This window comes from Elgaria multicarinata, chromosome 5 (genome assembly GCF_023053635.1).
Source record: "Elgaria multicarinata webbii isolate HBS135686 ecotype San Diego chromosome 5, rElgMul1.1.pri, whole genome shotgun sequence".
Taxonomy (NCBI): Eukaryota; Metazoa; Chordata; class Lepidosauria; order Squamata; family Anguidae; genus Elgaria; species Elgaria multicarinata.
In genome coordinates this window covers 48,261,416-48,275,372 of record NC_086175.1, presented here as the reverse complement: position 1 = coordinate 48,275,372, position 13,957 = coordinate 48,261,416, and the positions used below count along the sequence as shown (strand labels likewise).

The 13,957-nt window shown below is 38.7% G+C and overlaps 2 protein-coding genes across 5 annotated transcripts in view; both read left to right on the top strand.

Annotated features, from left to right (window-relative positions):
- Positions 1–2,473, top strand: part of TUBGCP5 (tubulin gamma complex component 5) — a 28,369-nt gene extending 25,896 nt beyond the window's left edge. For both annotated transcript variants that reach the window (XR_010025459.1, XM_063126312.1), the window contains 2 exons: positions 910–1,010; positions 1,443–2,473. Coding sequence is in view for 1 of the 2 variants with exons in the window: in XM_063126312.1 (XP_062982382.1) it covers positions 910–1,010; positions 1,443–1,489 (148 nt within the window). In the remaining variant the exon portion in view is untranslated. The remainder of the gene's footprint in view (positions 1–909; positions 1,011–1,442) is intronic.
- Positions 2,474–3,828: 1,355 nt separating this feature from the next.
- The window catches only part of CYFIP1 (cytoplasmic FMR1 interacting protein 1), a 62,488-nt gene continuing 52,359 nt past the window's right edge, over positions 3,829–13,957 (top strand). For 2 of the 3 annotated variants that reach the window (XM_063126306.1, XM_063126308.1), the window contains exons 1-2: positions 3,835–4,025; positions 13,568–13,691. In XM_063126306.1, the coding sequence (XP_062982376.1) occupies positions 13,575–13,691 (117 nt within the window). In that variant the 5' untranslated portion in view covers positions 3,835–4,025; positions 13,568–13,574. Of the gene's footprint in view, positions 4,026–13,567; positions 13,692–13,957 lie in introns of all 3 variants that reach the window. The other variant, XM_063126309.1, reaches the window with a different exon arrangement.

The following is a 13,957-nucleotide window of genomic DNA, read 5'->3' as shown; positions in this document are numbered from 1 at the left end:
CAACCCTTAATCTGGTCTTGTGAAAATACACGGGTATCTTTAAAGTGGTTAAAACAGTTGGATTTTGAAGACCCCTATATCTTTTTGCTGTCCAACATCTTGTTAGCTGGATAATCTTCTCTGGGTGTTAATATACTTCCTTTAGAATAAGGTACAATACCATGGTTTAAATCCAGAGAACTGCCAGCCGTGTTCCACTTGCAGTACAGGGCTTTCCTGCCTCCTCTTCCTGTGCTGCAGCTCCTAGGAATACCGTATTTCTTCGATTGTAAGACGCCATCGATTGTAAGACGCACACTAATTTCAGTACCACCAACAGGAAAGAAAATCCTAAGACACACCCGTGATTCTAAGACGCACCCCATTTTTAGAGATGTTTATATTGAGAAAAAAGTGTGCCTTAGAATCGAAGAAATAGGGCAGTATGGGAAATGACATGATGCACTGCTGGTGGAGGGGGAAGATAGCAGAAACTGTATCACCCCCGCTCCCCACAACAAGACTGAAAGTGTCCTTCCATTCACATCTAGATCCAACCTGAGTGTGGCAACTGTGGTCAGTACTGTGATACTATGTTCACTTCATTGTGGATATATGTGTCAAACAATGTAAAGTAAATTGAACAAAACAATAGGATTGAGACTCAGATCTACTGTCTCTGAATTTGCTATGATGTGTGGATACTATAAAATGCATGCCCAGTAATTGTCAAAACTGAATGGTAATGATCATATGAGGCCATATTTGAAGAAAAGGTTCAGTTTGCTAGGTACTGATGTATTTACAACTTAAATGTTTACTATCCCAGACCTAATACAGAAACTATTCCTATCCTTCCGTTAGAAAATGATTTTATTTTGTTTTCAGTACAATTTTATTTTTGACTGTATTATCCTATACTATTCTTAGAATGGAATCCATAACCAAGATGGAATCGGATTTTAAAAACTGCCACATGTTCCTTGTGACAGTACTGAACAAAGCAGTCTGTAGAGGCTCCTTCCCACATTGTGAGTATTCAGTAAATAAAAATCACATTGGGTTTTTGATATTTATTGGCACTTACTGCTTTCTTATTGCTTTCAGTATAAAGTAATATTTGAGGTACATACCATTTACTAGCAATAATTTATATCCTGTTTAATTCTTTAGGGATGCTTTAGGGTGGATTCCTGCATTGAGCAGGGGTTTGGACTCGATGGCCTTGTTAGGTCCCTTCCAACTCTGCTATTCTATGATTCTATAATGGGGAGTATTGGTATATATCAATTTCTGTTAGAAATATGTGTAACTTTAAAAAACTAACTTTAGAAATGTATAGTAGTCTCATCCAGTTGTGCCATGTCTTGTTCAACAAGTTATTTCCCCCTGTTTTTATTTTAAAGATTAAAGAATACAAATGCTAGTCATTAAAATAATATGCTTTGTGTTTTGGTTCACAGTGGAATCTTTAGCTTTATCGCTCATGGCTGGAATGGAACAAAATTAGCAAAATACAAAATTGCATGAAACTACTCAAACTCCTGCAACATCTTCTTTCCAACGTAATTCAGTACTGAACTAACTTGAGATATCGCTTACTTGAAATATATTTTGGGTTGGTGTTTTGAATTATTTGTGTCTTAGGATTTCAGTATCTGTAGATAAATACCTGTGTGTATGTGGTTGATACTGTAAAAAAACTTTTGCTTGTAAATAAAGTATTTATTGATGCAGTTATTTATATGCCATTTTCTATATTATATGTTATTCTGACCAGGTCATGTCTGTCTTTTCCTCTGTGAGGAACAAACAGTTACTAAAATGAATGCTGCAAAAACAAACTTCTAAAATTTCCATTAACTTGGCCCCTGCAGTGACAGTAATGTATTATCAAGAAACATTGGACTGAGTTCATTTTCTTTTAAGACGTAATTACAATTCAGCTGTAGTACTATGACAAATATTTGTACTGTGTTTTCCATGGAAAATGAATGGTTATTGGTATAGTTAAAGTACTTTATGCCAAGATTAATTCATTGGACAATATGAAATTTTAACATATGGAATGCCTGGCAGTTTGAAAAAAGTTCATTTAAATTTTGTTATCTTAATTGCCATCATGACTATCCATGTAGTAGAATGTACTGTGTTTGCATTACCTGTTTATATAATATGTAAAGATTAGAATTCCTTTCCTATGCTGCAAATGTATTTTTATTGTATTTTTACCTGTTAGGAAACTTGATATCAAGTTACTGATTCTGGAAGGAACTGCATGAGAAATGTATAATAAAGGTTGAGGAGGACTGGGTTATTTAACTATATGTGATGATAACTACATTGTCTGAGAAATGGCTCCAGTAGCTCTTGCTTCTTTTATAAGATACTGAGCTATGAAGCCTGGTATAGAGCACATATATCTGTGTGTGGGAATTTGGTTAATTGTTTGCTTGGCTTGGGGTTGCCTTAATAAATAAAATTGTTGGAATTATGCCTGGCATTGGGCTTCTTGCTGTATTTGAGAACAAAAACCTGCTTGTTCCAGTAAGCACCAGTGTTAACATTGTTACACACGTATGTAGTTTATATACAAAATGTTATACTGCTATTCAGAAGACTAGAAACACATCAACTGAGAAACCAATCAAATAGTCCCAGTTAACAACATGATCAATATAACAAACAAGGAATAGGTAGCATCAAGAACCAGAGGGCATGTTAAGGAAAAGACCAGCTGTCTTTAGAAGAACAAGGAGACAGCTAAGCCTATCTCTTTTGAAGGAGAATTCCATTGCACACACTGGAATTCTGCCACACCGAAGGCCCTGCATTTACAGAGACCAATTTAGTCCCTAAATTGGACTCTGTTCTAAAACAGAAATAAGAGTAAGATTACCTCAGAATATTTAAAATTCTAGGGTTGGGTTACAAGTCTTTCCCTGACACAAAGCCTCATCCGGCTCTGAAAGTTAAAACCAGCATCTTGCATTGGATCTGCAAGCAAATTTATTGTCTTTACTGGCTGCTTCAGAATGTGAAATATGAAAGAACTAGTCCCACTAGGTCTTGCATTTTGGAGACGACAAACATACAGAGCAATGCTAAAACTCATATTTTAGAAAAAAATGACTGTACAACTGTTCAAATTCACAATAATATAAAATTCACCTGACACCTTATAATACATCACAAGAATCATCAGCATAAAATCAACATAAACCCAAGCAAGTCAATCTGAAGTACGTTGCAGTCAATAGACCCCCAAAGCTTGAGTAAATACTTAAATCTTAACTTTGTGCCAAAATGAAATCATCTACTCCATTCCCTCCTTTCGTAGATGCTGGACTATAAGGCTACATAGGTAATATGAGGGAAGCAGACCCTGGTAGAACAATATGGCCTTGTTAAATCACATTCTCAGATTTCCTCAGCCTGTATACAAGACACAGGGAGGTTTAGAAAGGTAGGCAATAAATGAAATATCTAAACTTCTGCATTGATTATCCTAGAGGTCTTGTGTTTGCTGTATTAGTGACTGGGTATAGAACCAAGGGTTCGTTCGCCAAATTAGTTAACATACAGTAAGTGTGCAATTTTGTGTTTAGAGAACGTAACTTTGTTGTGGGCTGAGCGACCTACTGATGTCTTCATTTCCCTCTCACCGCAATCAGTTGTGTGTAGATGGGATGCAACTCGCTCTCTCGGGTGGGAGGAGGAGCCGGAGACTGCTTTGCAGGCAGGCCGGCCGCCTTCGAGAGGGAAGGACCAGGGTTTGGGACGGGACGGGGGAGGAGCTGGAGCGGGAGGAAGGGTGTTTCCTGGCACGGTTTCCCTGTTTGAGTGACTCAGGCAGGAAACTCCCAGCTCCGTGCGGCCCTGGGAAAGGGAAAAGCGCCCCGGGCGAGCAACCCGCTAAGGCAGCAGCGCCCCCTCGCCATTGCGCCGGGGGTGGGGTGAGCCCTGAGGGAGCTGAGCCCCAGGGGCTACTTGCACTCGTGGGTGCCTGAAAGGGGAGGAAAGCCGAGGGCCTCCACGCTACGAAGGTGGGTGAGAGAAACTTCGCCGTTCGTGTGCCGCTCCTCCTTTTCCTCCTCTCTTTTCTGCCCTCAGAGGAGACGCGGCTGCCCTCTGCTAAGCTGCTGTTCCTTTTCCTCTTCGCTACAATGCCAGGCTCGGAGGTGGGGGTCGAAGAGTCTTTCTGCAGGCGGAAAACCCACCAAAAGCTTATTTTCTCCACTGTGGCCTAAAGGGGAACGGCGACGAAGCTTCTGTGGATTTGGGCGGGCCTTGCTTCGATCTAAACTTCCTTGAAGTTAAGAGGAGTAAAAATCCAGTCTGGCCCATTCTGACGCGCCCTTCCTAATTCATTCGCACCAAGAGCTCCTCTGTGTGTACGTAGGAATAGTGAGGGTTGGAGCTAAAAATGAGGATCGGGGTTCAGGTGTTGGCCCTCAAGGGGTGTCGTCGTTTCAGTCTCAATGAGATTAGTAATCACTGAATATAACACCGGGTTGTTCGGAAGGTGATATAACGAGTGGGAGAGCACGTCTGCATGCTTAGAAAGTGGTTTGGAAACAATGAATACAGGAGGCCTTCGTGATGCTTACATCCTATAGAGGTTTCTAATAGTTCAAAAGGTTATGGATGCAATCCTATGCGTGTTTAGACAGAAAAAAATCCTACAACTCCCAGCATGCCCCATCCCTAAGTGGCTGGCTGGGGCATGCTGGGAGTTGTAGGATTCCCCCATCTAAACATGCATAGGATTGTACCCTGGTGTGGTATGTCATTTCGCCTTCCATAACCTGAGATAATTATTTACAGCGTGGAGTAACCAGTTCCCCATACTGCATACACAAGACTATATGTTTCCCCCCCTTAATTTAGAAGAAATATCACCCCTTAACCTTTTAAATAAGCCCAGTGAAGTTGCTAGCCTACCAGTCCACATATATTTTCTTATTTGTAACATTTTGCCTGGTAAACTTATATTTGCCAATATAAACTTCTCCTGTTGACCTACAAAGCTTTTCACTATCTAGCTCCTTCCTATCTCTCCTCTCTCATCTCACACTATTGCCCCACTCGTGCTCTTCGCTCCTCTGATGCCATGTTTCTCGCCTGCCCAAGGGTCTCTACTTCTCTTGCCCGGCTTCGTCCATTTTCTTCTGCTGCCCCTTATGCCTGGAACGCTCTTCCAGAACATTTGAGAACTACAAGTTCAACCGCAGCTTTTAAAGCTCAACTAAAAACTTTTCTTTTTCCTAAAGCTTTTAAAACTTGATTTTGTTCTGACTTTATACTGTTAGTTTTACCCTACCCAGTGCCTGTTTACCCTACCCTGTGCCTGTTTGCATTCTCTTCCCCTCCTTATTGTTTTATTATGGTTTTATTAGAATGTAAGCCTATGCGGCAGGGTCTTGCTATTTACTGTTTTACTCTGTACAGCACCATGTACATTGATGGTGCTATATAAATAAATAAATAAATAAATAAATAAATAATAGTAAAGAGATATGGAAATCTTGAAAGCTTGCACATTTTTTGAGATATTACACTAATATGGATTCTGAAATTTTACAATATAGTGTTTTGGTATATATATTACAAAACATGTGCATCTTTCTTTATAAGACACACATTTCACTGCCCTAATACTACAATTTAAATTAGCAGAATTGTAATATCTGTTGTTGGAAGTTGGAATATTTGAATGTTAAGCTAATTTAGGCTTCCTGAATCTCAGGAATAAATGAAATCACTTCGATATAACTAGATTGTAAGCAGGCTGTGGCTTACTGGTTAATTTTAGGGCAATGAACATAATCTTCTGGCCACAACATTAAGTAACTGTGAAACGTAAAATAATTCTGATGTCAATGTTTTTAAATGCATCACTCCTTCATTGTTACTGTTTTCTGTGTTTTTTACATGTGGTCATTAGGGAATTGAAACGAAAAACATGTTAGATGGAGAAGTACGGTTAACAACTGCACCCAAACTACAATTTCAATATCCTCTGCTACTGTTTACTGTTTTATTTTAACTGACCAGCTCAGATGCCAAAGAAGTTTAGTCTTAAATGTTAGCTGGCTATTAAGACAGCTGAACGTTTTAGAATGCATGGAGCATACTTATTTATATATGAAGTTTATTCCTCACCTTTCTAGTACAAGGAATGTAGAATATTGAAGAAACAAACATTAAACAGCCCAGAGTATTTGAATGCTGAGAAAATAGGTGCTTCTTTAACCCAAGTTCTACTTTGAGGAAAGATGTCTAAGGACATTGGCTGGGAGTTGTAGGAGTTTTCTCTCTCTCTAAACATGAATAGGATTTTCCCCTAAATGTGCAAGATGGCATAACTAATAACCATACATATATTGGGTGAAAAGTTGATGAAACAGTGCTTGCAGTCACTTCCCATCACATATCCATGACTAGTTTAGCACTGTTAAATGTACAAAGTTGTGACTGTAAAGCTAGAGCAAGTTGTAGCATGCCTTAGGTCTTGGAGGAGCCGGAAAAATTGTGTTACCCAAGCTCTAGGACAGTAACCTTTGTGGTCATCTCTTAAGAAATTAGGGAGGTTCTAAAAGGGACTGAAGGAAACCTGCCATAAGGATGCTATGATCGATTGTGAGAGTAGCTCCTCACGTGATTTGAGATGGACAGTGCTTATGAAAGGGAATTTAACAAAGTTTGGCATGCCCTAGCTTTGCGTCCCTCAGGATAATGCAGCATGTAGCTCTGAATGCAGGTGAGCAAAATCCATTTCCTGACAGTCACTGCTAGGGATACCTTCTGCTTTCCTTTGCCATTTCAACTTAACATGTGGTGTGCCATGAAGTGGTCACAGTAAGATCTGGGTCTCACTGGGATCATAAACCTGCAGGTAAAAGTTCTCATGATAGAATGCTCCCTCTTGTATGGAGCATTCAGTAATGCCAGGCCCCACTTATATTCTGAAGTGGCACAGCCCAAATGTAGGTTTATTTAGACCTAAGTTGCCTGGATATCACAGCAGGATAACACAGGTAAGGAGTTGGTATTTGTGATAAGATAGGCTCCAGGCTATTTAGCACTTTGGCAGTTGAAAGTTAAATAGACTAAGTTAGATTGTACCTAGGAGGCAGTAGGAAGTTGATACAAATTTACTCTGTCACTGGTGCAGGGTGCTTCTTGTAATGTGTCAACAAATGTGTGGTAAATGTGGTGCAGGTAATGGTTGCTTTCACTCCTTAAACTAATATAGAAACAAGAAGTTTGTTGGTGTAGGTTTAACCATGCTGTTCATATTTGTGTGCTACTCTGGTAGAATTTCCCCCAAGTGGCTATGTGGTTTAATACCACAATAGTGTTCTCTTCAGATATTGATAGGAAGATTCTCCATCAGGAAGGGATTGTTTTTTTTCTCCACTCAGATTTTGTCTCCACAGTACATGAATTTGCTCATTTCCTCTATCCTTAGATCAGAATTTTCTGAGCAGAAGTAAAAGAGAGGAAGCCATACCCATGGAGTATCTATTTTTGTGTTTCTATGTCTGTTTGTACTTGTACGTTGCTTGTGAAACTTGCATGAGTAAAGGCAAACCATATCCTCTTCTTAGGTGTAATCATTTATGTCACAGTTTGACTAGCGGAGAATATAGCTTGTACAAGATGTACATCTGTGTGTGGAACTGCATCAGTGGCATTTATTCTTCTGCTTTTAGCTCATCTCTGACAACATGTTGGGGCTTTTGCTGTTATGCATTTCTTGTTCATTTTATTGAAGTATATGGAGGAGAATTTCCTGTTTTATTGTGCTCATAAATTGTTTTCATTATGGGGGAGAAAAACTTAAGAGAATCCTTGAAAACTTTTATATATATATATTGGTGCTGTTAGCACTTTCTCCTAGAAGAAAATGTTTGTTTACATAAAACAAATCATATTGTAGTATTTTATTGAGGAGCCTATTTATTTATTTAAACCTTTAGTCCCCCTCCTTTCCATTTTAAAGACTCCTAAGGTTGCTTTTACAACAATAAAAAGTCTATAATAATTGACATAAAACAATATGTCAATTATTGTTTCATGGCCACAATAACAAACATCAGCTGCAAATTGATCATCAAAAATTTAGTAACCCACAATCAGCTCTCCAGAATAATCAGATTTCCCGTACCTGCTGGAAGGTGAACAATGGTATGTAGAAAGAAGGACAGTGTGCTCTTTTGCTCCCTCCAGCAGCCCTCTGCATTTCTGTGTTGGGTGTAGAGGAGGACACTTTTGTATCCTCAGCATCTAGCATAGAAACCAAGCTGGCTGGAAAGTGTACCAAATCCATTTTTACCCTGGTTGTGGAGGACAAGAAGCCCATTCCATATGTCCAGCATAGGAACCAAGCCTGTAAAATGTGTTGCTAGTTTTCTTTTTTACTTACAAGAGGGGTTGGTAGAGGAGGGATGAAGCATTCTGTTTTCCAGCACTCTTAAGAATAAAAAGCAAGCTAGTAAAAATTTGGGAGGGCTAGTAACTTTTGCAGATTTATTTACAGGGCTGCCATTCTATAACCTCAGCACCACAACTGAATGATATCTCCTTTGTCTACCCACTGCGCCTCAGACATCAAGGAGACACAGAGCAGGGCTGCTGATGTTCACCTGAGTATGGGCAGAGATGGTTTGTAAACTATCACAGCACCAGACAGTTTGTGGAGATTTAAAGCACCTTTTCATTAAGTCCAAAGTAAGCCAATAGAAATGGAGTAATTCCAGACTTATTTTCTCTGTATGAAGCCGTCCTCTTAATATTTTGGTGGCTGCACTTTGGTAGCCAAAGTTTCTAAGCCTTTTCAAAGGCAGCTCCATGAAAAACATTGCATGAGGCTAACCTGGATGTGACTAAGGCATGAATAAGGTTGGTTTACACATGTAGCAGATTGTTGTGGTACAGTGGACTTTAAGAGTGTCTGAAGGACCCACTCCAGGTGATCCAGAATGATAATCAAAGTCAATGATACAGAATACTGCTGAGAGATCTAAGTGGATCAGTTAAAGAATGAGGTTATAGAATGGCAGCCCTGTAAATAAATCTGCAAAAGTTACTAGCCTTCCCAAATTTGTATACTCTCCTGTCCCTGTATCCTAGGGGTCCTCAATACAGCGCCCTATGAAACTCTCCACTCCCTGGCTCCTAAAATGTTTTACTTTTAATTAAAAAAAACTTGAAAAATATTAGGACCCCAGAATTTCATTTCTCTACCTAACACTGGATGTTCAGTGGGCAGGAAAAGAAGGAAAGAGTTGCTTCCCACCCAAGATTGGTCCCACCCATTCTTCTTTCATCCACATAGACATTTCTCCTTTGCTACTTCTCCCCCATTCAACCCCTATCCTCAGTTTCTTCTTCACTGTCCCTAGCTGTCTTCTTTCTCACCCTTCCTAGCCCTGCTCTTTCTCTTCCACTCACCACTTTACCTTGCACTTCGTCTTTGTTCCCATCTTCTAGCCTCATTATTTATCTGCCACTCCACCTCTTTGACTTGCTTTTTCTCCCTCCCAGCTTCTAATCTCACTCTTTTTCTCCCCCCCACCTCTTTTCACTAGCCAGCTCCCCAAGGCTCATCCTCCATGAGAGCCATTTTGTGGTGGTGCCCGCAGCAGTTTCTCAAATACCCAAAAGTACCCACATGTCCAAAAAGGTTGGCGACTCCTGCTATTCCCTATGTAAGTGGTACATCGGAATGGAAAAAGACTTTTAATCTGTGACCAAAACTGGATGAAAAACTTTTCATTTCCTAATAGAAAAACAAAAGACCTCTGTATTTAGTTTGCTTCTTTGTTACTAGAAAATGATATCAGACAAATAGGAGACTGAAAGTGTTTTGGAATGAGTTGGTAGAAATTAAGTACTGCATCTTGCCCTGTGTTGGATCATCAGGAAATAGTATAGTACTGTCAAGAAATACTTTTGTAAGCCGCCGTGAGAGCCTTTTTTGGCTGAATGGCGGCATAAAAATCCTTAAATAAATAAAATAAATAAAATATTGTTGGTGTTAAAATTTAAATCAGGACAGTTGTAGTAGCAGCAGGAACGATCTAGAGCTCCATATACTTTTTGATAGGAAATACAATGCTTTCCTTTATAGCTATTGGTCATTAAGATCAGACAGTTCTGATGATGTTTTCCTCTTGCTAGTAAATAAACAAATTGTGTTAAAGATTTAAACTACTATCAGTAATGTGTTGTGTTAGGAACTGTGCTGAAAAAGGAAACGATGCAATTCCTGCTAGGCAGTTTCCAGTTTATATTTGATGAATTAGATAGGAAAAGGAAGGCTTCAGGGTCTTACAGGAAGTAGACAGATTGAGTAAAGAGGGTTAGTGGTTGTGCAGCAGTAGCAACGATTGTGTTAGAATATTTTGGACAAGCTTTGAGTTGTTTTAAGATGAGATGACAATTTGGGAAAAGTTTTTTTAAAACTTTCATTCCAGTTCAAGACACCTTGAGCACCGAAAATAAAAGACTTCTCTCAATTGCACATAACTTTTATCTTGATAAATACATCTTTGAATTTTGAGGGCCGTGCATAGAATTGCAACTTCCAGATGTTACAATTTTAAGTTCTTGTCATTCACTTTGTACAACTAGAAGTAAAAGCAGCATACATTCCCCTTTAGTTGTCAGTTGCTTAGCGCAGAAGAGAATGGTTACTACTATTATATGCTACAAATGAAGCCTTCTGTATGCTCATTTATGTTTTGGTTTTACCTGACAAAAGATCACCTTTAATGAAATATTGATGAAAGCTTGCCTTTAAAGCCACCAGCAAATGCTATTAGAGACATACTTGTGCATCTGTAATAAACGTAAAACTGATTTTGACATCAGCTTTATGTGTATCTTTCTAGTTATCTAATGTGCGTATAATTTGTAGTAGTAAGAATGTCCCTCTTGCAAACTGGTTAAAGTACTGATTAAGCCTGCAACATAGAAAAGGCTCAGCGAAGTGGTTATCTGCTGATTTCTTCTTCTTTTTTGAATCATGGAATTTGTGCTGATGGGCTCTTTTTTCTCTTGTTTTTCTGTCAGTCAGCTCTGATTTTTCTTGCTTGCTCAGAACTAAAATAGGAAGTGTAAGGAGTATACAAACCTCTTAGGAACTGCAAAATAATTCCTTTTTTTCACAACAAATCTGCATGCCCTGACAGAACTGAAGAGAAAATCCATAAGTGGTTTTGTAATATAGGACATTCCAGTGAAACACACAACTACAAATTCAATTTTGAACCCAACTGAAAAGCCAATTAAGTGATTGTATGTTGATTTAAGCACATTTGTTCTTATTGAAATCTGTAGGCTTCAACTAGTATAGTACAGTGTTTGAGGGGCTTTGCTTCAGATATTCTATTGTTGTGGATCTTGGAGCTTTTGTTTTCTTGATTTTCAAAAGAATGCAGGGGTCAAGGTGGTGTTCAAACTTCAAGTGGAAATCTATCAAAAATAGTGGAGGGGGTTTGAAATGGTATTTCACTTAAAACGTCCTCCTGGTTTGCACAGTTGGCAAGCAGTTAACAAGCTGTGTTGCATGTGATAATCACGTTCTGAGTGGATTTTGCTTGTCATTTTGTAAAGACTTGGCCAGCTGGGTTGCCATTAGTAACAAGCCACGCAGAACCCTAAAACAGCAATCCATGGCAACAAGCCACTCTGGCCAGGTTTGCACATCACAATAAGCTATGCTGCGAGGGTAATCATATAAATCCCCCTGACCAGCAACAGGCACACCCAGCATTGTTAACAAGCCTGCAGAACATGCAACCTGGTGGTATTCTGCATGTAAATACTAATTTTCATTCTGATTTCTCAATCTTCAAAGCTGCTATTACATTATAATATAAATAATAATATAATATATTGCTTTATAATATATCTTCAAATTTTATTTATTATTTAAAACATTTCTTGGCTGCCTTTCAGGGCAGAAGCCCTCATAAGGTGACTTACAATAATAAAATACATTGAAACAGTTTAAAACAATAAAAACATACACAGTAAAATAGGAGTTAAAACAATGAAAGCTAACAATAAAATCATCAAGGACAGTAGTGTCAATAGCAGCAAAACAGTACTCATCATGAGAAAGCCATGATAAAATAAAACATTTTTAAGGCTTTCTTAAAAGCCTGCAAGGATGGTGCATAGCGGACCTCCGATGGGAGTTTGTTCCACAGGTGTGGGGCCTCTGCAGAGAAGGCCCTCTCCTGTATGGACACCCACCTAAGCTATTATTACATTATAGCCCCCTTTGAAAGTGTGGTGTGTGTGTGTGTAGAACTGTGTTGAACATGTTTTTAAAAAATCTGTTCTGTAAACCGCCCGAGAACTTCGGCTATGGGGTGCTATATGCATGATGATGATGATGATGATAATAATAATAATAATGTATTCTGATGAAATACTTACAAGCAAAGAATGCCAAACCAGCAAGTTGCTTGCACAATTACTATAGTTAATTTGCCCATCAGGTCAATATTGCATTTGTTTTAGGTGGATTGACCTGTTACTCATCTTTAGACCACCTTTTGCTAGTGAAACAGTCTCAATAACTATTGACAAACTTGCACATATATTAAGAGTTTCAGTGTGTGTGCATGTGGCTATATATATTATATACTGTATATGGTTAATACTAATAGTAGGGGTGTATTTTCCCCATGGTGAGTTCTTTGTTTTTATTTTAGTATGTAGGCACAAGTTCAGACAAATCATTTGAAAATGAGTCGCTATTTCTAAATTAGTGAATTCATGCTCTTTGTAGGCTGGCAATAATATGCACAACTGAATGACAGTGCTGCCAAAGTATATTAGCATACTATCCAATGGGGGTAGGCTGCTGCAGAGGCTATAGGAATATAGAAATTCTCATGTTAGATTTGCGTAGACAGGGAGCCATAGCAAATCCACAGTGCAGAACTTAGTAAAAAAAGAAAAGCAGGCTAGGAGCTGTGATATGGGAATTGTATTGGGTTTTAAGTTGAGCCTGATAACCTCTTAGTTCCAGGACCCAACAAATAGATATGAATAATAATACAGGAAGTAGCAAGAGAATGACACTATTGAATATATATTGCAGATCTCACCACATCTAGGCTTGCAGGTCAGAAGCTGTGACTTGCAGGCAGATTTTAGCATCAAGAAATTAAGTACTGGGACTGTGGTGATTCTTTCAGCTAGACAATGCATGTTGTACAGAACACGGTTCTTCTATTTATTTTTGATGTGATACACTTTGGTATGACTCTTGTCTATTATCTTTGTTTGGTGAGTGTTTGTTTGGAACATTTCCTACATGTGGTGACTCATAAGCTAAAGCTCTCCAGGATGTGGTTTGTCTCATATCTTAGCATCCCTTTACCAACATGATGGGCTGAAGTCGTATCTTGTTTAATTTTCTCTGTCAAATATAAACATATGAATTGGGCATGAATATTCATCTTCTTACATACTCCAGGTGTATTAGCTTGCACTTCTGTCTCCACAAGTCACCTCTTTTTTGGGGGGGGTGTTTTTTAAAGTTCTGTTTATCTCTTAATAGAATCAAAATGACTGCTCAAGTCACCCTGGAGGATGCTTTGTCCAATGTAGATCTCTTGGAAGAATTACCACTGCCAGATCAACAACCATGTATTGAACCCCCTCCATCATCCTTGCTTTATCAGGTATATCTTTTTTTAAAAAAGAAGCACTTCATAATTATCACTTTAAAACAGTTTGTATTACCACCATTTGATTTTCTTCTTCAAGACTATGTGGAATTCCCTGCCTCTGGAGGTCAGGCAGGCACCAACCTTGTACTCCTTTCGGCGCCTCCTGAAAACATCTTTATTCCAAGAAGCCTTTCTTTAACATGCAGCCTTGGATTACTGTTATTGCTTCTTTTAAATTTTGTTTTAACTGTTTTTATTCTGTTTTTATTTTCATTTTA